The following is a 22,944-nucleotide window of genomic DNA, read 5'->3' as shown; positions in this document are numbered from 1 at the left end:
GTGTGCCCATTTAGAACAAATCTAGACGAAGGGTAACAATCACAACTTTTTAAATAAAACATGTGCCTTTTTAATATATTATTTATATCAGCTTAACTGCACTATTTCAAAGTTGTTGTTTTTTTGTAATTTGACTATACTCAAGTGCAACTTGGAGGAAAGTCAAATATTTGAGTAAGAGTCCAGTTAACGAGATGCAATAATTGACACGACAATAGGTTTCAAACAGCTTGCATGACTGGCAAGACTTTTTTTAATTCAATGTGAACCCCACAGAGAGAAAGAAAATTTGAAGGGAAAGAGATGAAGTTAGAGGGAGAAAAGGAGGGGGGAGGGGAGGAAGAGATACAGTTGAGATAAGATCAAGAAAAGAAACAGAGTGGCCAAGCAATGGCAGACAAATAAATCGTTTTACTCTAAACAAAGTTTTCAAAAGCTTCGGGAACCCACTTATGCCTTTGCAAATTGCACAATTCAGCCAAACACACACAATATGACCTACACCTTCAGGTGACATCAAAATCAGACTATGTATTCATCCCCCATTTTATTTTATATTATTTTTTTAACTGAACAAAAACCAAACAAACCTGCTGACTGACAATTACTGCCTCGGGTAAGATGCAAATACAACCACATTCACTGAGTGAAATGTGTTCAAAGAAACACTGGCAATTACCGCCTTTACAGAGTCTACTGCAAACAGGTGGCAAGGTTTGTTCTGTCCTGCATTTTCAAAACACTTCCATGCTTTGCACATCAAAAGAAAGCATGTTGCAACTCAATAGCCAATTTCACACATTTAAGGATTCCCATCGATGGAAAGCAATACTCTTAACTTGGCACATTCACTGACATGAAACATTCAGCTGAAGACTAGAAAAAATAAAAGATAGAAATTCTGTATTGAGATCTACAAAGAAATAATGCAAATAAGTTTCTGAATGGCAGATTTAACCCTTCAAAAAAAAACTTCCCTTTTTGAATCGCATGCCATTTTTAGGGTGCAACATTTGTCTGAATAAAGAAACAAAAAAGGTGTAACTGGGAGAAGCAGGCAGCGATCATTTGGTAAGATAGGTTTGTATACAATCTGCAGTAGACTCTGATGGTTCACATTAAAATACAAGGTCGCTTGAATGGGGGGCCGTCTCCAAAAAAAGAAGAATAAATAAATGTCCAGTCTCAAGGCACTGTGGATATGACAACTGGATAAATCAGTTAACTTGACATCACAAGGTTCAGCTTTTAAATAGCTCGGGCATTACTACTAGCATCACGTGACAATCTTGTAGCTACTCCTGTCGAATTTGGTCCGCTAGGAAAGGGAGGGTGTATTTAGCACAATAGTTTAATAACAGGGAGGGCAGTATGTATTTTTATTTCTTTACATCTCAACATAACTCAATGAAGTTGTCGTTTAAAATCCGTTCGAAGCTGTTCATGCATCACTTGACTACAGTATTTTAAGGTTTACATAAAAACCCCATGACATGTGGTAATTGTATGACTGTGGCATTAACACAGAAGACTACCTCCAGAATAAAACTGCTGTCACAGCTGGTGGCAGAACTAAAAATAACTCGGAACTCACAGGGTCTAGAAAAGGCTCTAGAGTGTCCATTCTATGACAATGACTCTAATTCTAAAGTAATAGTTATGAAGTGGGGAACTAGGGAAAAATTAGGAGAAAGTTTACTAACTGTTTATTCTGCATTACATTCTTTGAACAGCTGGTGACATTATACTGTAAAGGTTTGCTCGACCTGGTTCTGACTTAGACATCCTTGCATCAAACATGTGAGTGGAACTGATCTTGTGAATCAAAGGGGAAAGGAGTGGAGTTGAAAAAATGCATTTAAAAGCAGCCATTCTCCACTGACCCAGAAAAGAGATGTGCCAACATTCTGTGAGGGTTGTCTAAACATTTACAAAGGGTGGGGAGGAGGGGGAAGGGGGGGGGAAACACTGCGCAGTCCTAGTTGATGCAATGTCCCTTTTTTGTCTTTTTAACTACAACAATACAGTCACAAGTTACAAAGTCTTCTTAACCAGGGGAGAAAACAACAACAACAACAACAAAAGAGGACGTTCTCAGCATTAAATACACAAGAGTTCATCTTCAGCTGGGCCAAAAAAATACGGAGGGGTGAGCATTCACTTTTTGAGGGGCTGGTAGACCGAAGCGTTGGGGTCCAGACCCGAGGGGCTGCTGTCCATGAACTTGGAGGAGTAGTGGGGGGTCACCGGGTTCATGTTATTGGTGTCTGCCGTGTAGGTGATGCTCGGCATGACAGCCATCACCTCAGCTATTTTCTGTTTAAGGTCCTTGATCTCCTGATCTTTCTGGAGGATTTGACCTGCAGACAAAGCAAAAAAAAATGGCAGAAATATATGTAATGCCCCGTCTTAAGGCTAAGCTTGATTTAGGGTTAAGGTACTTCAGGCGCATTAACGCTACGTGCGCTTGCGATAGCCATCATGGTTCACTGTTTGACACATTAACTGCGCTGTGATGAGGCCCACTTTGTTATAATAATCATAAAAAGATGTGCACCATTTTTCAGCGTAATGGTTTTTTCACTGCCATGCGCCACTTTAACTATACTCTCACTCTGCAGCTCTACACCAAGTACTGCACTGCTACTCGCCACGATGGCCCTGAAAACCACTGTAAATCCAGAACTTCAGATCTCCACTGAGAGAACACTGACAAACTCATAAATGACTGCAGGCCCAGTTTGAAGGAAGGAGTGAGTGACATGTCACAACCAATCAAAATCTTTTGCTCGACAAAGGATATGGTAGCTATGCCCATTTATTACATCATGAACCATCACCCTTTCACTACCACTCAACATTGCACGGAACCACCCTGGTAAAACACGACCATGTCTAACTCTCCATAGTAGCTCTGATTGGCTCCACACTAATGACCGAGTCTCCATAGTAACAGTGATTGGCACCACACTAATGACTGACTTCGTACTAGATCTGATTGGCTCCACACTAATGACTGAGTCTCCATGGTAGCTGTGATTGGTGTCACAGTAATGACCGAGCCATGGTAGCTGTGTTTGGTGTCATACTAATGAAATGAAGGGATGGGATGGGACCGACCTTGGGCGATCTCCAGCTGTCTCTTGGCATCGCCCAGCGCTGAGAAGAGGTCCAGTTTGATGCGGGTCTCGGCGCTGAGGCTGTTCTCCAGGTGCTGCGTCTTGTCCTGCATGGCTGAGAGCGCGGACATCAGCACCTCCGTGTCCTTCTCGTTCTCTTTGTATTTACGCAGCTCCTGAGAGAGGGAGGGGCAAGAACGAGACTCAGGTGAAGGAGGAGGTCACATGGGGCAAACGCAGCCGCCCTCCGGTCTAGTAGCTGAACTTCTATGGTCTACATTCCCTGCTTCACAATAAGCTGGCAATCGTGGCCTGACTAATGTTAAAAGACCACAGCCAGTGCAAAAGCTGGTATTAACCCTTTTTTTGTTTTTTTTCTAAAGAGTTCTAGAAGGCCATCGCTCACAATTACCAGTGGTGATTGTTACATTAGAATGTTCAGTGGTGATTGTTACGTCAGCATTAGAATTCTAATAACATATGTGATTTTACACCTTAAAGGGTTAAAGGAAGAACCCCCTGATTGACAGAGGACAAGCACCTGCACAGGAATACATTTTTGAATGGTCACTGTCAGTCAGAGCATGAATGTTAAAGAACATATCTTTTTAGCATTAAACACAAGCTTTTAGTTCTTCCAAACTAGGAAAATCATGACTAACTTTGAGGAGTGCCAAATTATAAATAACAACCTGGGGGATCAGAATATTAATTGTGACAGTAAAAGTAGATTTTTGGTGCGCTTTTCTTTAAGAGGTGAGTTTGTTGTGAGAAGCCGGTGTCGGCGGAGTGACCGTCGGCTCTGGACCCACCTGCACCTTCATCTCCAGCTCTCTGATCTGCTCCTCTTTCAGCTTCATGTCGATGGAGAGCTTCTTGCACTCGGTCTCCAGCTCGCGGATGCGGTTCCTGAGCGAGTCTGTGCACTCTCCCCTGCAGGGACGAGGAGGCGCCGGGTCAGTGGGACGGCCCATGAGCACAGACTAGGGTCCCACGTTTTCCCCCAAATATGGACCATTTTCACTTCCCAGTAATTTAGCCACCCTCCCAGGAATCGCAAAATTCCCATACAAACCAACTTTTAGAAGCTTTATCATGGTTGAATACATGCATAATAAGCATATATGCAACAAGGCAGTTAGAGATCAAACATTTTTCTGACCGGATTTTTATCTCCACAAAAAACAATAGGCGTATCAGAAGTAAAATATTCTTCAAAAAATAAAACGTATTGTGCAACCAAGTCTGCTCAGCACACTTAGCTCAATAATAAAAGTGTAAACAACCAGATAATAAACAGGCATGTGTGGCCTATTCCAGTAATGTAACTTAAATCACGTGTAGCCCATAAATTGAGGGGTTAAACAGCGTCAGCTTCTGTCATAAAAAAATTCCAGTTATTAAACAGCACTTTATCATTAACCTGTTAAACTATTAACAGAAAATGTCAACACATATTCTAATAGCCTACTGCACCCTAGTTAAAAATAGCAAGTGCCCACAAAAATGTACACTGACTAAAATGCTTAAAGGGATAGTCCATCTTTTTGGAAACTTTTTGGCCATCATACCCATAGTTAAACAATCAGAATGATAGCAATGGTGTGCCTCCAGTGCAACAGTACTAAACAGTATCTTTGGGCTGCATGCTAACTGTGCCACCTCTGTGAATAGCTTATTCTGTCACATATTCTGTCAAAATCTTTCCATGCTAAGGAAGTGGAGGTGGCATGGTCTAACGCATGGCCTAACGCATGGCCTAACGCCATGCATGGCCTAACGCATGGCCTAACGCCATGCATGGCCTAATGCATGATGCAATGGCGAGACCCAAGGCGCACCTGGAGGCTGCTGCCATGGCTACAGCCCGCGCCGCTGTGGCCTCCTCCAGCTTCTTGCGCTTCTTCTCCTCAGTCAGCTGCTTCTCCAGCGCTGCCCGGGCTTCCTGCTCCGCCTTCAGCCTCTTCTCTAGCTGGCTGATGGTCTGCTTGTCCTTCTGCTTGGCCTGGATGGCGCTGTGAAGCCTGCAGACGGACGAATAGACAGGGAGACAGACAGAGGCTACGGTACAAACGGCAGGACGCTAGACAGGGTGTGCCCAGGACTTGTCCAAGTAGGGGATTTTATTCACTCACATATAGCCAGTGTTGGTGTGCTTTACCAAACTACTACTAGCTATAATGAAACACGTTAAACTATCTGTGATAGAGGATGCATTGATGACTAAAACAAAACTTCCCAGCTTCACTTGTTGATTTTCAAACCAGAGACTTTTGTCTAAGACTTATGTTGCAATTGCACCATTTCATTTTATTTTTGTTTGTTATTTATAAATTAATTAATGTATTAAGTCCCGCTAGTAGTTTATTTTAAAATGTGAAGCAGTCCTATGGAAACACTTCTTTAAAGTGGTGTTTAAATGGTGCTTTTGTTGTTCTTGTCATGTTTACACATGACATGACACACTTACTGATGGCAAGAATAGTTACAGTAAAAATCTGTAATTTCATAACATCATAAAAATTTTTTTTTTTTTTAAAGAATCCAGAAAAAATAAAACCGTAAAATCTGAAAATGGTAAAAAATAAAAACAGAATTTGAGAAGAACTAAAACGGATACTATTAGGCCAAACGGATACTATGGGATAAAGGGCAGGGGTAGGAGCCTGAGTGAAACGAGCAGAATGAGAGGAGCAGAAGAGCGCTGGCGGGTCCTCACTTGTTCTGCAGCAGCTCGTTCTCCTGCCGCAGCTGGCCCAGCTCGGAGCGGATGCTCCTCTCGGTGCAGCTCAGCGAGCTGATCTGACTGCGCAGGTCCTGCTCCACCTGACGGCTCGCCTGCAGGTCCGCCTTCAGCTTCTTAATGTCCTGCTCCAGCCTGCGGCGAGAGAGAGGGAGAGAGGCGCGTCAGGAGGATTAGAATACACCCTTTCAGAATCACAAACACCCTACCATGGCACCATCAAGCACACATTCTGCTTACTGATAGACCCTGCTTAGCCATCATATCAGCACAGGTTAGTTCAAGAATAGGAATGCCAGTACATTCAACCAAGTGTGCATCAAAATTCAACATGTAAATGATTAATATTACCTGAAAATTTTGGCAATTTTAAGTGGCTGAGCCTAAAGTTAACATAAGCTCATAGGAGAACAAATTAAGACACTATACTGGCTAATAGAGGAACAAATAACATCAGCCAGGAAACAGAGGTTCTGTGAATAAAGTCTCATTAGCTAGACACACCACTGCAGCCACATCAGAGGTTTATGAATCACCGACACCCAAATGGAGTCACAGTTCAATGAGAAGACCATATTTAACTAAAGGAACTTGTTTAAAAAAAAGCCACTGCTATCCAACCAAAAATGAGCTAAGAGTTGTTGGCTAACATGAGGCAAACATAAAAGCAAATTTGGCAACACCTGTTAACATGTAAAATTAACTAAACCAAAATCCTATCATCAACATGATACATTTCATCTGGTGTATTCAGAACAGAAAAATAAAAAAGTGCAGTTAAATGTAAATACAATGTAACATGCAGACAGAGTGGTGTGCTGGTGAGCGATTCAGAAAGGTGCTCTTTGCAATCAATCAATCAATCAAGACTATTTGTATAGCACTTTTCATTTCATACAAGTAAAATGTAACACAAAGTGCTTCACACAATACAACAACCCCCCCCCCCGCACTGGGTTTCTGAGGAGTGCCAAGGCGAGAACCAAAGCGGGGCGAACACAGCTTAAAAAGCCTTATTTATCTGGCATGTTCAACACAAAACGCATTACATAGACAAGCGCATGTCAGACGAGCGTCTCCATCAGGGTGTGCTTGTTCAACCTTACACTCAAGCACAATGCCTTACTTCTGCACTGAGGTTTAGGGAAACAAGAAATCCAAGAGACCACAATCTAGCCTGACACGTAAGTATAAGGCAGCTCAGTACATCTAGCCTACAAATCTAATGGATTCAACATATTGGACATTTAAATGGCAGCCAAAACTGTCGTTCCTCTGGCCATTTTTCACATGCACTATGAAATATGCAAGTCATTTTTGGGCATTGCTAGCGGGTACCACCGGGGGCACAATGAACAGCTGTGACCTACGCAGCACCAGTGGGAATGACACGATGGGTGGCCAGCTTGGCGTAGGAGTGAGTGTCCCAGGGGAGTGGAGAGGAACGCTGAGGAAATGAATGGGTGGGACAGACCGGGGGAGGGAGAGGGGGTCAGCTTCAGGCGAATCGTCACCCCTCAGTGACGAGCAAAGCCCTCTCCAATTACTCGCATGTCCGCTGAGCCCTCCTGCCCCCGATGCCTCCTACTTCCTATGAGACAGAAACCCAGACCCCCTTCCCCACACCACTGGAGTACTGCAGCACTGTACTGCACGACCCATCCATACACATGCACTGGAGCCAAACGCGTGCAACAGACCACAGTCTGTAAGGACTGAGGAGTAGAACTGTGTGTGGAACTAAGGGTTACTAACGTCCACCACAAGTTCAAGTTCTATTGTAACCGCTACCAGTGCGCGCTTTAACCTGAGCACATCGCAAGGGTCCTGTGGAAAAGGAGAAACGGTAATGTTGGAGTAAACAAAGGATTTCTGATTCTATAGAACAGGTTTCCTCCCTCAGACCAAGGGACACAAGCTTGGACACAAAGCAGTGAATGACACAGTGCCCTTGGTCCCATGACCAATTACTCCTTTCCTGGATTATGACAGATTCTGAACGTTTCACACATTGCTTCTCTCATCCTACAATGATGTAGCTTACTTCACAGAGCAAATGATTTTGGAAGGTACGTTTCAAATAATGTTAATAAATAATTAACAGACAATTAATATCGCTTTGCACTGATGTGCACTACTAAAAAAAAAGCTTCCAATGCGATGACTCACAAGATCTCTAGAGTATGCTATCCACTGGGTGGTTTAAAGTGAACTATACATATTCTTTAAACCTAAATGCTACATAGGCCTAATGCTTCATTGCACCATAAATCTGGGTACAGGTTTAAAAGGGAAAATTTACAACATTTTTTAAATGCATGCCATGACTTAATATTGAGGGAATGATCTAACCCATATTAGAAACACATGAAATCACTGAGGTCAAATTGGTCGATAAAAGCTTAAAATGAACCCTATTGGCCTGATTCGAAGATTGTTCCCTACATGATGATGCAACATACATCCACCAGAGAGGCAACGCACTTGAAGCTCCACTGATGCTGCAAATTAAATGAAAATGTAGCGAACAGCGACGTACACACACTATATATTGGACAGGCGCGGATTTCTGCCCAACTCTATAATCAGCAGTAATTTCTGACTTTTGAGAGCCGTAAAACAGGCCAGTGCGTGCCTTGTGCCCGGGGTGCTGGTAGTACGATCTGCAGGACAGGCTGCGACGATAATCGCCGTATCGACATGCCGCGGCGATGGGAGGCTTACCGCGGGTTTGGGCACCGCACCGTCATTACCCAAGCTTTTTTCTTTTTAAAAAAATAGCCATCAGGACAGTGCATCCTAGACTAATTGAATTGAATTGATGCTACAAAGTCACATCATCTTACATCTTCCAGATAGTTTTACAAGCTTAGTGTAAGGTGAATAACAGTAATAATAACAATAATAATAATATTAACAATCATAATAAAGGGAAGTGCTAAATTAATTAGGGATATGCATTTCAATTACTTAAAATGGCACAACCCCACAGCTTGTACTAAGGCTACAGAAACACAGCCACAATTTCAATAATAGAGCCGACCATTTCAAACGCAGCACAAGAGTGCACCTGAGGCTAAAGCGCCACATGACGTGCTTAGTATAAGAGAATAAGAAGAGAAAGTAGGCTATGTTTTATAACATGTTGGCTGTGCTACATATTTAAGAAGACATAAGTCTATTCTAAAATAAAATAAAACCGTGCAAAATATTAAGCCTGAATGTTTCAGCAGGTAAAGATCAAGATGTTGGCTGGCTTTAAACCCCCCACCCCCCCACGAGATCATCACTAACCGCAAAGTCTCTCTGCCACCGTGGTATAAGAAATTCCATATCGTTACAGCTGTATCTGCCGGTATAAAATTTTGTTTTTTTTTCTCCTCCTTTAAACCAGTAATTCCAAGCCCTGGTACCCTTCTGTATGCTGGTCCACATTCCCTACCCCAGCTAACACAGAACATTCTCACAATGTCGCTGCAACGTAGTGCCAATATTATACGACTGACAAAAACATTGCAGAACGATTGTGAGAACGTTTTGCTGCGCTGCACACAGTTAAAGTCTGAGCTGAATTCTGAACTTAGTTCCACATCTTTATCAAGCCATCTGCGATGACTCACTCCGGGGAGAACCTGGTTGCACTTGTGCTTCGCATACACATCACTATGAAGCCATTTCTCAAATCATTTTTGTAACAGAAAGAAAAATTGGGAACACTTGATGCACATACAGTTTTCCATATGCGTCTGCACTTTGGATTCCTTGCTCTATACAAACTGTAATTTAGGAATACCAATCAGACATAGAAATTACAGCATTACAAATACTTCAGTATGGGAGTAACTGAAGCCAGAACCGATAAATATTTGCAGGGCGCCAGCAATGCCACCACTTGCAGCTGCCTTTTACAGCTCAGGGATTACGGGAATAGAAAATTAACTAATTACTGCCGTTAATGTAAACACCGCTGTGCTCAGAAGCAGTGAGAGCTCTGCACCCCTGGCGGCTGCAGATATAAATAGGTTTCACGGGTGGGAAATGAACATGGTACGGAGCAGAGTAAACCAGAGTCACTTTCGTCCAGCCACAACGTGCTGTGCTGTCTGCAGAACGAGCTCATCTGTGCAGTGCTGCAGGATGACCAGATCTGAGATCTTTGTGACGCGCTGCACTGACAAGCTTATCTCCTCCAGGCAGTGTGCAACAATGAATGCACAACAATCCGGTCTGTACAGTGTGCAAAGCAGCCAGCGAGATGACCTGGTCCATCCAGCGTGAAATAACGACTGCAAGATTATCTGCTCTGTGCAGTACACAACAATGACTGCACAATTAACTGGTCTCTGCGGCGTGCAATACAGGCTACAGGTTGACCGTAGGATGCATATTTCCCAGGAAAACAGTTCCCTTTGTGACCAAAATAAATGGAATGAATGCTTTTGCATTATGGAACTGAAGGAAGCTAACCTAGACAACGCTGGAAACATTGCAGCTTGCAATGGTAGAAGAAAGAGAGCACCATGTTGAGAAGCTGGCATTGGCATGTTCTTGAATGCATGGTTTCCCTAAGGGGGAACATGTTAACATGGTCAATGCTGCACTACACACCACGCTGGTATGGTTTCTAAAGGCAGTGCTGGGGAGCATTCCACAGCTGGCCTGTGTTCTGTCAGGAAGGACCTCCCACCACAGGGAGATTTCTGTCCCTGTATTGTTATCACAAGAAAAACACTGAGAACAGGAAGCAAATTAATCGGAAGTGCACCCGTGTTTGGATTGTGGTATACACAGCACGCGCCCTGTCAGTTGAGAGTATTAAAATGAGCCAAAAATGAGAATGTCCCAAATCACTGGAGAGTTTTAAGGAAGAGATTTTCACCATATGGGCAGCTGTGGAAAGCAGGTGGCTCAATGCGACAATATCAGTAAACACTCTTATTGCTAAGATGTACATCTCTAAACTATCATGAGGTTTATAGGAATGTGTGTGAAGAGGTTGTAAAACAGGAAGCAACAATGATGACCAGTGAATGCTTGAACAGATTAAGTTGCCCTACTCAATTGCTTCAAGGCAAATGGTTTCAAACAATTTTGTGGGTTTTACAGTGTAAATGGAACATCAGAAGTAATGGTAAAAGGACCATTACAGGCAGTGATGAGTGGAGTCAGTAATGGTATAGGAAGAGGTGTAAGTAATGGTACAGCGAGTGGTGTAGATAATGGCTCAGGGAGAGGTGTAGGTAATGGCACAGGGAGAGGTGTAGGTAATGGCACAGGGAGAGGTGTAGGTAATGGCACAGGGAGAGGGTGCAGATACATGCTGAGTTGATCTGAGGAGGCTTACCGTATGAGAGAGTCAGGCTTGCTGAGCTGGTTGTTGGGTATACAGTTCTCCATCAGATCTCTGTGAGGGGCGGGGCTCTTCCCCGAACACTTCTGCTTCTTTTCGTTCTTACTGGTGGAAGAGGAGGAGGAAGAGGGGACGCTGCCGTTGGTGGCATTGTGGCTGCGCGGTGAAGAATTGATCACCGCCCCGCTGGCATTCTTGTAGTTTTTGGAAGAGGCATTGCCAGCCCCGCTCCCCATCTCCTCCTTCTGGAGGAGGTTCTCCGTGCTCCCCGCCAGGTCGTTGTTCAGCCTCCTGCTGCTGAGGTGGTTCTCCATGTACTCCATCTCCTGGAGCTTAGAGTCTACTGTCTGAAGGATGTTGTTGTTAATCCCCACATTGTGTTTTTTGGCTTCTTTGTCCCTGCCCTCCTTCCCCTTTTCTCTGTACTCCAGCTCTGGGAGCGGGAGGGAGCTCTTTTTGTTGGCAGGCGCGCCGTTCTGTGACGTTGTTGTGGAATCCACCTCAGATATGCCTTTGGCCGCTGCGGCTGCAGGTTGAGAGAGAGAGGGGGGGGGGGAGGAGAGGTGGAGAGTGTAAGTGGGTGTTGCAGTGATGGAAGGTCACTTGTGGCTTAACACCACAGAAGAGTGATATGTCAAGCCTGCGATTAGCAGCCGTCTGGCAGCAAACTACCACACGTCTGCAAGGATCAAGCCGACAAATTATGTTGACTAAAAATGATTTAGAATTATCTGTATATCATGACAAGATTTCTTCAGGAACTACCGATTTGGAGGATACGAGCACATGAATGTTAAATTCAAGACTAACAGGAACACATTAATCCCCTGTGGAGAAAATTACCATGAGAAATGAGCCCTTCTTGCCTCATAGCTTTATTAGAACTTGGAGGGACCTTCTGCAGGAATCATTACACAGCTGCCATTCTGTTACTCTCCACATATTTTTAGCATTGCAATTTCGCTTAGCTGGCCACAGGGCACAATTTGTCTAAGGCAAGCTATATTTTCCAACTGATTTCATGTTGTCAAGCATGGCCCTCACAAGACCTCTAAATCTCATGTGATTCACAAGTTGACAGAGTTATATCGGTATCTGCCGCAGTGAAGAGCTCATTAGTAAAGTAAATTCCTTAGGTCCCATTTACAAATTTCTGTTCCTCAACATAATTACTGTGTGTGTTAGAATGCACCCCAAGGGGACCATGGAATCCTGGACAACAGTTCATAATTTTTGTCAGGGCTGACACGGTTGCACATGTAAGGGGTTCTGGCCCTCTGACAGGGGAGAAGGCTGTTTTCGGGGAGCAGAGTTGGGGGGGGGGCTCACCTTCCTCGGCCTCCCGCTCCTGTCTCTGGAGCATCTGCTGTTCAGGAGGGAGGGCCTGCTGGAGGAGTTGCATGTAGAACTCGTTCTCTCTCTGCACCTCCTTCTGCTTCCGCAGGCGCATCTTGTAGCTGACGTAACTCTTGAAGCCAAAGCCTAGCGTCACCACGGGATAACCAATACTAATGGGGGGGGGGGGGGGGGAGCAGTGGTTGGGCAGAGTTGGACAGAGGTCAGTGTGCACCATGTAACAGAAAGTTACATGGCTCCTCCTAGCCAGCTGCTCTGTAGCCAGGGCATGATTTCCATTCGAAACAAAACAAAACAAAGTAAATTTACTGGAAGTGCATTTTCTTGCTTTGGTCCAGAAACCCCTGAATGCCCTCACACAAACCACTGTAAAGCTGGCTGTCAGAAATGTGTGTATGTTTCTGTTAAGGGCCCAAGCAACTGTTAATGTTAATTAGCATTACAGCAAATAATTTCATTTGAGATGCATTATTTTTCTGTATACACATCAGGTTTTAAACAAATGAGTATTCTTTCCAGCATTGTACAAAAGGGGGAAAGCAATCCAGTATTCAACTGAGTTTTTAGTTGAGCTCCTGAAAATGGCATTGCGAATCTTCCTGCTCATTTAGGACTTTCATTTTAACACTTTTAATTCTTTCATTTGAGCAAATACTGTAAATAGTTACACAACAGATCAAAACAATGTGCCCCGTTTACAGAGATCACATGAAAAGCAGTCATTGTAGACAAGTATGATGCACAGTTCCAAATTTGAAATATTCTTGCTGCTAAAATGATCTTTTGAGAACTCACCAATGTGCAGCAAATGGTCGACACAGGTCAACATGGAAGTTTTTCAGGTCTTTGAAGCGGATTGCTGCTTCTATATATACGAACAGTATCCACAGAGACACTGTGGGTAGACAGACACCTCTTTCTGTGAAGGGAAAGAAAGGAATACATGAATCCATGCTATACTGTATTACAATTATTTGTCCATACAAACAAAATAAAAATATGTTTGCTTTGTGATCATTAATGTAATTTACTAATATTCACATAGTTTAAGGATCTTAACCAGACTGTAGTCTTCTATATTTACTATATAGTATGGGAAGTCAAACATCAGGCATCATCAGGTCCAAGGATACTCCCTTCTTTCTTCCCAATTTTTGTTCTGTGATCGGAAAATCCAAAGGACCCTCCCCCTTTCACTGATGGACCCCAGACACAGCATGCAAACTCGGGCAGTCAACAAATGACTGGCAAATGTTCTTGACTGGCAAATAAGTTGTTTTTTTCTGGTATCACTGACTATTTGTTTACACATAAAGCTACATAAAATGCGCACCACATAATATTGTGAGTGGCACATCTTACATCTAAAAAAATGCTCCGACAACATGTTAGGAACATACTGTCACAGTGACAAGTTCAGATGGTGTACAACAGAAAAAACACCAAAACATCACAACCCCAGCTCTGGAAATCAAAAACCCATTCATATGGCAACACAGCATAATTGGTCCGGTATGTTTTAAAGAGGGTGGGGGAAGGGGTGTACAGGCCTCGAATTTTCATCATTTTGATGACGAGTCAATGAATTTAAGAGTTGACACAGATGGGCCAGTTGATACACCAGGCCTGTGGCGGCCCATTTTAATAAACCACCCCTGCTTGACAGTTAGGCTATACAGAGCTATAATTACCCCAATAAGTCACTCTTCCCATTGTGTCACTGACAGAAATAATCACAGAGGTGCACGGTAGGGGAAAGACAAAAACAGTCATATCAATGCTGTTAAGTCATGATGTTGGTGTGAGAAATACCGTTTGGCCATTTCCTATTGGATTGCAATCACACATAACCATAACATGGTATGTCCCCAAATCGAATGCTGAGCCAAAGCATTGTTTTGTGGGCCATACATTTTTTTTCCTCCTCCACACCATTACACTAGTGCAGGGAGGAAGGTAACCAAAGCATTTCAATGCTTTACCCCCATTTGCAACACTGCAACATCAAAACCTTGCATTGTTATTTTGTCCCTCTCAACCTTTAATTCACACAACAGCACCCCACAATAAAATCTAAATTTTTTCAATCATTTTTTTCCCCACCATGTCGGCTACAAGTGAAACTTATATTTTTCACTCGACTCTTCATCACTTACACATTTAATCCCAATCTGTACATTATGTCATTGGTGTTGGTGTGTTTGAGAAGCACTTGTCCATATGTCTTACTAGTTGCTAAATGAGAAGACGATAACTGAACAAAAACAATAACATCCTCAAAACGTAGAAACACACAGCCAGGAGGGGAAACACACTTACCTGTGTGCCATACGTACTGCACCCAAACGTAGGTACTGGCAGCGAAGAACAGCCATTGTACAGGAATGAAGAGGAGGCATATAATATCTGATGTAAATGCAACACATACGAAAAATACTGAAAATGCCTGCAAGACAAAAAGCCAAGAGGAGAAATTTGTTAGACGGGGGAAGAATAAAAATAAATAAATCAGGGGCAACGGAAGGCCCCAATACCCAACATGCTTATTAACTGGGCATATCCTCCAAGCCACCAATGCCCCTATTGATTGCAGGACATTCAATCTAATGCACTGGTAATACTGCAACAGACGTGTGCTCAATGTCTCAAGACTAAATGCAAACATGTAAACAGAGCATCTCCCGTTTGGCCCACTAAGGCATGTCATAAATTTCACAGTGCTACTCACCAGCCCCTGGTATCTGAAGGAATCGTACACACTTCTGATGAAGAGCCAGAAGGGCCACAGGTATTCAAATCTGAACTCCAGCACGAAGTCTGCCAGCAGCACCAACGCCCACACAACCAGAAACTTGAGGTAAAGGAAGGTACTGGAGGGGAGAGATATACAACAGCTGTTTGGCCATTTTTTCTTTTTTAAATAATGAATTTGTGAGTGTATTGTTTTTCAAAGCAGACCTAACAACCAATTACTATCCCAGTTTAATATCACGTCAGGAGCAATAACAATGGTCTTTCTTATTCAAACAAACGGACCTGAACAGATGACCAAAAGGTCGGGGCTCTGGGGGTTTCCATTAAACAACAACGGTCTGTGTGAAATTTCTCTTATGTAAGGCCTTGTCTTGTAAAAGGGTTGCCGAAATTACACAGGCCAAACCCAAATGATGTTTCTGTCGCGATGGAAGTGTTCTTTAATACGTTTTCTCTGCATGCACTGTAGGGATTGTTGCTCTTTTTATGTTATGATCACCACTAGCAGCAAAGAACACGTGCAATTTAGTGTGGTCAGCATACGGGACAGTTGGCTGTTTTTTTTTTTAACACTACCAATGTATTACAAAGAACCCGTCAGTTCAGTCAACGTTACTCAAACATTCTTTTGTAAGCCAAATTCTATTACGTTTTATTTGTGACAAACACTTGAACACTTGTTGGAATATCGCCAGTAATATGAAAAACAAACGAGGTAGCGGGATTGAAATTCACTGACGTAATATATTACTTAGCTAACATTCATGGAAAAACGTCAGATTAGGCAGCTGACTTTGTCAATTGCCAAAACGGCTGACCAAGAACAAACCAAAGTTAAGAATCACTAGCTAGTTTGACTCGGTAGCTTTATAAACCTCATTCAATTAAACCAACGTTCGCAAAAATCGCCAAATTCCCCATTGACGTTGGTTAAAAAGCTTGCATTAGAGGTTCCTCACGTTCAAAATATATTTTAGAAAAGATATGACTTTACTAGCATTATAATATTAGCGTGAGGACGTAACGTTGCCGTAATTTCTCGTGAATTTTCTGTCGCAGAATGTGTTCGTCTCATCCTTCGGAAATATTGCCCGAAAAAGCCACGGAGTAGCTTGCTAACGTGGCAGCCACCGTTGTACATATGGTCAGCTCGTTAGCTTAGCAATATTTACAACGCGTTTTGCCTTTGCACTTTCAGGTAACGTTAGTAATACACCTAAAAGTGCAGTGTGTGACGTTATTATTGACTGCGCAATGTCCAAGCTAGCGGGGATTAAGATTTTAAGCGAACCCCAGGCTGTTGCCCAGGCCCTGTCCCACAAGTTGACAGGAATCACGCTAGCTACAACCCAGATAGTGAACGCTCGCTAGCTAGCTACTCAGCTACCATTTTGCCTCGTGAGAATTCACAATACACCGGGGCAACACACAATACACCTGACAGCCGCACCAAAGAGGGAATCTCCAGGGTTTGAGTAATTATCGTATGAACCCATCCCAAGCTCCCTCCTTTGTAGCTACCTGCCGTATATACCCTCGGTGATTCGGTTCCGTTTTAACGGCCGACGGAGTTTGCTGCAGTCCGCATTGCGCCGCTTCATCCTCCTCCTTTTTGCTTTGGCTTTCTGATTTCTATCGTAATCTCTTCCAGGTTTTTATCATCAGAAGGAGGGGAAAAAAATAACAGCAACTTTCTACAAAAACGTATGCTGTTATTATTTCTCCAGTGGAAACAAAGAAATAAATAAAAACACTCTTCCGTAGTCCCTCCTCTTTCTCTTCAGCACAGGCTCCATAAACCGCGACGTATTGCTCACGGTAGTTGTTGGACAGCTAGTTTATCCAATCACGTCCTCAGAAAATACATATCATTCTGATTGATATAGAAAACTACCATTTATATTGCTCTATTGGTAGTCGTCGCGTAACACAGACAAACCAACCTTGCGTCAACAGTTGTTCTACCGACCAATCGGATAACTAGTGGACAAATTAGGCCGGGATCGCTGCCCTATTAGGTGACAGAGTAGGCAGATACCCCTGTTTTACATCCATTTTTATCCAACGCAGAAACAACGAATTCAACTCTCATTGGCTCAGATGCATCTAATGGACGGCCAAATTCAATGCGTTGAGGGTATGGAGGAAATAATAAAAACCCTTTCTTTTTTGGTGGGTGAAAAAGCCCTGATCGAATAATATCCTCATTTGATCAAGCGATAAAAATTAGCGAATCATGATGAAATATGGAGAGCACAGAAGAATATTAGGTAACATTAGGACAGGTTATACAGATTAATTTTACACCTGGAGTAAACTGAGTTTTGTGTGGACTAGGACCAGGCTTAATCTGTGTATGTGAAACTGGCACAGAATTAAAAAAACGACGTGGTCAGTCAACGTACATTTTAAATCAGTCGTTGAGAACTGTACTGTAATTGAAAAGTAGCACATAAAATCAACCCTAAACGTGACATGATTTAGTGCAGGGGTGGGCAAGGGCATGTCATATTGGTTTTCTGATTTCATGCCAAATTCTGCTTTTTAATTATGCCAATTATACGAATGATCAAATGTTTTAGCTAAACTGTTGTTCATAAATGACTGCAGAAATCTGTTTGAGTTCTGATATTAAACAATTTGCTGTGGTCTAATATACAAGTGAACTGATGACCATTTACCGCTAATCAAATTGAGCCAGGATTGATTTGTCAATCTCTCATTTTGTGTTACTCTACTTCAATTCCACTGGCTAATAATGTCAGTAAGAATAGCTGCCAATGCGTATTCACATTTTGTTAAAGTCATATTTTTGATGAAAAATGTCTGACGGGGGTTTTGGGCAGGTCACACCATCTGACATTTTAACTACATTTCATGATGAGCGCATGAATGACAGCCGAAAGACTGTTCCTGTCACCACATGAAAACGTTAACTGCGATCTATGAGTGAAGCAATGTTGGGGTATACAGCCAATTAGCTCATTTAGCCAGGGTAATTGGTAGAAACAAATATTTGCATACACGCCGCCCCTCCAGGACCAGAATTGCCCACCCCTCTGTTAAGGATCTGTTCCACTGTGTTGAATCTACACTATGTCAGTGTTGGTGCTTAATTGGCTGTAGCGCTGCCCAGGGAGGGACAGACTTCAGTCATCACACCACAATGTGTGCAGGGCCCCGTTTCACAAAGCAGGATTAGAGTTAGCTGGATAACTGCACCAAGTAAAACCCAGAACCCTCCCAAATCTGGAACATGGCGTAAAAACAGCAGTTTCGGGTTTTACTGAGCACAGTTATTCAGCTAACTCAGTAGTCCTGCTTTGTGAAAACACCCCCTGATCATTTGGGTGCACACAATCTGCCAGCCCAAGCTACACATCATATCTCCTCAAACTCGAGTCTGTATGAAATGAACTGCCAGCCTACTGAGTGAGCAGTTGACATTATGTTTCAGAGGAGAGATCATGCTTATCTGCACTCTACAGAATTAAGGTTGCAGTGATAAGAATGGCAAGAAAGCAGAAGGGTTAAAAAAATAAAATAAAAGACTGGGAAAATACATTTTTTTCCATAAAAGCTAGGATGTGAAAATATTTGTTTTGCTCAATATTAGTGGCTTGAGCCGTTTCACATAAAAACTATATTACTGACACATTAACAGACGTTTAGACATACTCATGCCAAAAAAATAATAAACACACACACCATGCCACTGTAAAACAAACTGAACATTCACCTACTGCACCATGGTTTAACAAGGAAACACTCACTACCAGTGGCTTAAGAAAGATTTAACGTTTTATTATGTGTGCAAATGTCACAGGGTCATCCGACTAAACTCAAACAGAAATTAAATGCATCTTTCCACACCTGCAGGGCAATGCAGTTCCAACAGCTATGATGGGATAACTTAAAAAAATATATAACACATAACTGCTGCTACCACAGAGGAAACGGGAAGAGGAAAGACAGAAGGCTACTGACACTACAGAAGATGAAATGAGACAGATAACACATCACCATGGGAACAAGCAGATAAACTTGACAGCCTCTCAGCGTGTGGCTGACAAAACACTAACCAAAGATCTCGCTGCCATGAATGTAAGGGAGACAAGAAGTTGATACACTCAAATCCCACGCAATGAGAAAGCGGGTATGCAGTGGTTGATGTAACCGTCTTGTTGACCAGTTGCTTAGCAAATTAGGACAATGTGGCCGGTTGTGAATGGGGGTTTGTCATAAAGAAAAAGTAAGAAAAAGATCAACAAAAAAATATGTTGAAATGGCGATATTAACAGAAAACCTGCTGTTCTGTTTTGATCTTTCTGATTACTCAGTTCGAAGTGAAACTCTCAGAGAGGTCACAATTTACAAATATGTACATTTAAAAAAGAAAGAAAAAAAACTACACACTACACACTCTCTGGAGACCTGGCTCTCCTAGGTCTGGGATGCTGTTGTTGGTTACACCATTAGGACAATCCTCACCCACCCACCCCCCAAATTCCAAATAAGGTAGTCACTCCCTCTGCTCCATCTTCACTTTCGGAGGCTTAAGGAAGGTGCGGTTCTTCTCTTTCTTCTTGCCTTTAGCCTGAAAATTCCGCCAGCTGTCTACTCGTCCATCCCTCGTTTCCTACAGGGGAAAACAAATGCAGGTGTAATTCTACCCAGAAGGCAGATCCATAATGAAGGCCTTACTTGAAGTGTTCAGTACCTCAAAGTTCTTCTGCCACTCTCTCTCCCTCTTTGCCTTCTCCTGAGTCTCAATCTCTTCCTCCCTTTGTCTTTTCCTGGACAAAAATGAGGGGAAGTTATGAGACATAAAATGAATGATCCTGTAAGCTTATCTCCAGCTGTCACCATCTACAATGAACAGCCACTATTTATGAAGCACAGCCTAAAGTCACACGAGACAACCTGGGGTGAGCAGCCATTAACAGATGTGAATATTAATCCAGAAGGCATCAATGGGTCTACCACGTCATGACGAACCTTGCCAGCAAATTTATCCTTTATTAAGATTTTCACGACCCATTTCAAAACTGCCGACATTGATTTCTTCGGAAAATTTCCCCCCATACCAATCGGTACCATTGCCCATAAACTATCCTAGCGTCGGTCACTGTGAGATAATGCATGTGCCGCACTCAGTCTCTGAGTGTCTGCATCACCCAACACATATCCCATTCAGAATCTACTTTACCCAAACTGGTATAATGAGTGGTCTTTGTTTAATATCTCAACTACCTTTCATGCATGTCCTTGGCTTCCCTTTCCTTCCTCTTGATCTCCAACTCAGCAAACAGCTTCATCGTCTGCTTGTAAACAGCTTGTCTGAACTGAAAGGGAGAGATTTGTGAAAACTTCTAACAAATTCGTCAATCCATTCTATAGACTTGTGTCTTTTGCTACAAAAATACGTCCCATACAACACCCCCCCCCCTCCATATTTAAACTGAAGTTGTCAATCAGCATGACTTCCAGTCTGAAAAAAAAATTAAAGTTGACAAATGACATTCACTTCATGTTTCAGTTGAGTGGACTGCACCTCCACGTGGGTGAAGTTCAGCTGCAGCATCACATTATGATTCATACACCAGGTGACAGACAGAAGACAGTGGTCAGTTAATGACTTTCTGAAAGTTTGTTGCACTGTAGCAACAATATCCCACAGGAATTGCAACTGCCATTCCTTCAGGTTGAAATGAACTACAGAGTATGCCAGAGGTAGTCTGTTGTTGAACTGGGTTGTAAACGATGCAGTGTTCGTACCAGTTCAGCATCATCCTCTTCCACTATTGTAGGCTTTCCCTCTTTCTTCAGCTGTTTCTTCTTCTCCTTCATCTGTTGTAATTAAAAAAGACATCAACATGGGCCACTTGCATAATTACCATTCTCCAGGCCTGGCTATACTAAGCTGAACCAGGCAGGCACTCACCATGTGCTCCACATACTCTCTTCCTGCATGGATCACATCAATTGCACGTTTCTTCTGATCCTGATCCAGGAGTAATTTATATGCCTTGTCCACAGCTAAAGAGACATAGTGAGAACCTTGTAGTTTGCATCCATGTACACAAAACTTTAGACAAATAACTAGTCGACACAGCCAGGTTTTCTACACCACCAATGAAAACAATACATAGCAATATTACACAAAATGTAAATGTCTCTGTAAATGCAAAAACAACCAGGATTTTTGTGATTTGTTGATGAGAAATGGGAAAATACAATGCATGTTCATGCTACTATCCCAACAGGACCAACAATGCCACATTCATTCCAATGCAAGAGGTTGACAGCCTCTGTTCCACAGGGACAGAATTCATTTAAGTTCACTGAATTCACCATCAGTTATCCTGCACACAGCCCTGCTCTCACGCTTACACCACTTACAACCACACTTCTGCTGTGGTTATGTAGGGAAGAATACATACAGGTAGGTAAGGAGTCAGGTTAAGTATTAAATGCTTGACAGAATAACAGTGGGCTGCACTGTACCTTCAAACGCTTTCTGTGCTCTGTCTGGATCATCCTGATTCTTATCTGGATGGACCAGGATTGATAGCTGAAGGAGAAAGGTTTAGTTAATACTACCCTACATATATGAACACTTTATAAAAGCACTGCACAGTAATAGAGCCTATTGAAAACTAGTGACTGAATGAATTACATACTTGCCGAAACCGCTTCTTTATCTCATCATCTGTTACATCTGGATCAATCTGCAAGACCTGAATCATAAATGAATAGACAGGGATTATGGTAATCAGCCAAGGATTAACTGCACAAATTTATAACAATTAAATGGACACTTACCTCAAATGGGTTTAGATTAAAATATGAAGCTCCAGGTCTGAGTAATCTGTCTATCTGCTGTTTTGGGGTAAGTACAGAGTCTCGTTTCTCAATCTGCTTCACCTGTAAAATTAAGAAACGACCAGCTATACACCTCAGAAATAAAATAATGGCAAGTAATACAACTCCAAATGTAACAATCCATCTATTATAGTTAGTTTGTCACCGCATATGAAACGTTTAAAAGCGAGCCAAATTGAAACCACTGCAACTGAGATGAGCATGCAAATACAACCAATTAGCTCGCTAGCCATCTTAACGAATACAGCCAACTGTGCAGCTAGTTAGTGTAACGTTATTATAGCTGTAGAATGTGGGTGTTGTAGGCAACCTTAAGCGTACGCAATGTGAATGGTGGATGCAATTCTGTTTCACCAACTAGGAAAAAAAGACCATCTTAAACTTCAGACACAATAACATAGTATCATTGAGTAGATCATGTTAGCTTTAGCTAGCCAAATAGGCACCCCTAACCGCAGAATCTAGGTCACGATGGCACAACGCCTTGGGTCTTTCTGTGTTCGGAACTCGATGCAGACCAGAAAATTGTTGAAACTAAATAATTTGATGCCTAATCGACCATTATTTCCACATTTCACTCACCTCTGTGTAAAATGTCTGAAAAATTTCGTCGCCAGATTCGCTCTGCGAACTAGCCTCACCTCCCGCGGTCGCCATCTTTGCTTACTCCCCTCACGTGACGTTACCAATTCACGTGGTCCTTACAGAATTTCATTGGTTAGGGAGACAAGAACCTT

At 42.6% G+C, this 22,944-nt stretch overlaps 2 protein-coding genes across 2 annotated transcripts; both read right to left on the bottom strand.

Annotated features, from left to right (window-relative positions):
- Positions 1-219: 219 nt before the first annotated feature.
- LOC135261233 (macoilin-1) lies at positions 220-17,144 on the bottom strand. Its single transcript, XM_064347316.1, has 11 exons — positions 16,844-17,144; positions 15,297-15,438; positions 14,888-15,014; positions 13,364-13,487; positions 12,542-12,720; positions 11,207-11,738; positions 5,839-5,997; positions 4,961-5,143; positions 3,932-4,052; positions 3,121-3,295; positions 220-2,360 (listed from the first exon to the last, which is right to left on the bottom strand). Exons 1-11 carry the CDS (start codon positions 16,921-16,923, stop codon positions 2,158-2,160), a joined length of 2,025 nt encoding a protein of 674 aa, XP_064203386.1. The 5' UTR covers positions 16,924-17,144; the 3' UTR covers positions 220-2,157.
- A 1,961-nt stretch (positions 17,145-19,105) lies between these two features.
- Positions 19,106-22,944, bottom strand: dnajc8 (DnaJ (Hsp40) homolog, subfamily C, member 8). Its single transcript, XM_064347317.1, has 9 exons — positions 22,790-22,944; positions 22,148-22,249; positions 22,006-22,062; positions 21,830-21,896; positions 21,267-21,361; positions 21,101-21,172; positions 20,576-20,667; positions 20,043-20,118; positions 19,106-19,961 (listed from the first exon to the last, which is right to left on the bottom strand). Exons 1-9 carry the CDS (start codon positions 22,862-22,864, stop codon positions 19,845-19,847), a joined length of 753 nt encoding a protein of 250 aa, XP_064203387.1. The 5' UTR covers positions 22,865-22,944; the 3' UTR covers positions 19,106-19,844.

Source organism: Anguilla rostrata, chromosome 8 (assembly GCF_018555375.3).
Source record: "Anguilla rostrata isolate EN2019 chromosome 8, ASM1855537v3, whole genome shotgun sequence".
In the NCBI taxonomy this organism is placed as follows: Eukaryota; Metazoa; Chordata; class Actinopteri; order Anguilliformes; family Anguillidae; genus Anguilla; species Anguilla rostrata.
This window is presented reverse-complemented; position numbering and strand designations above follow the sequence as displayed.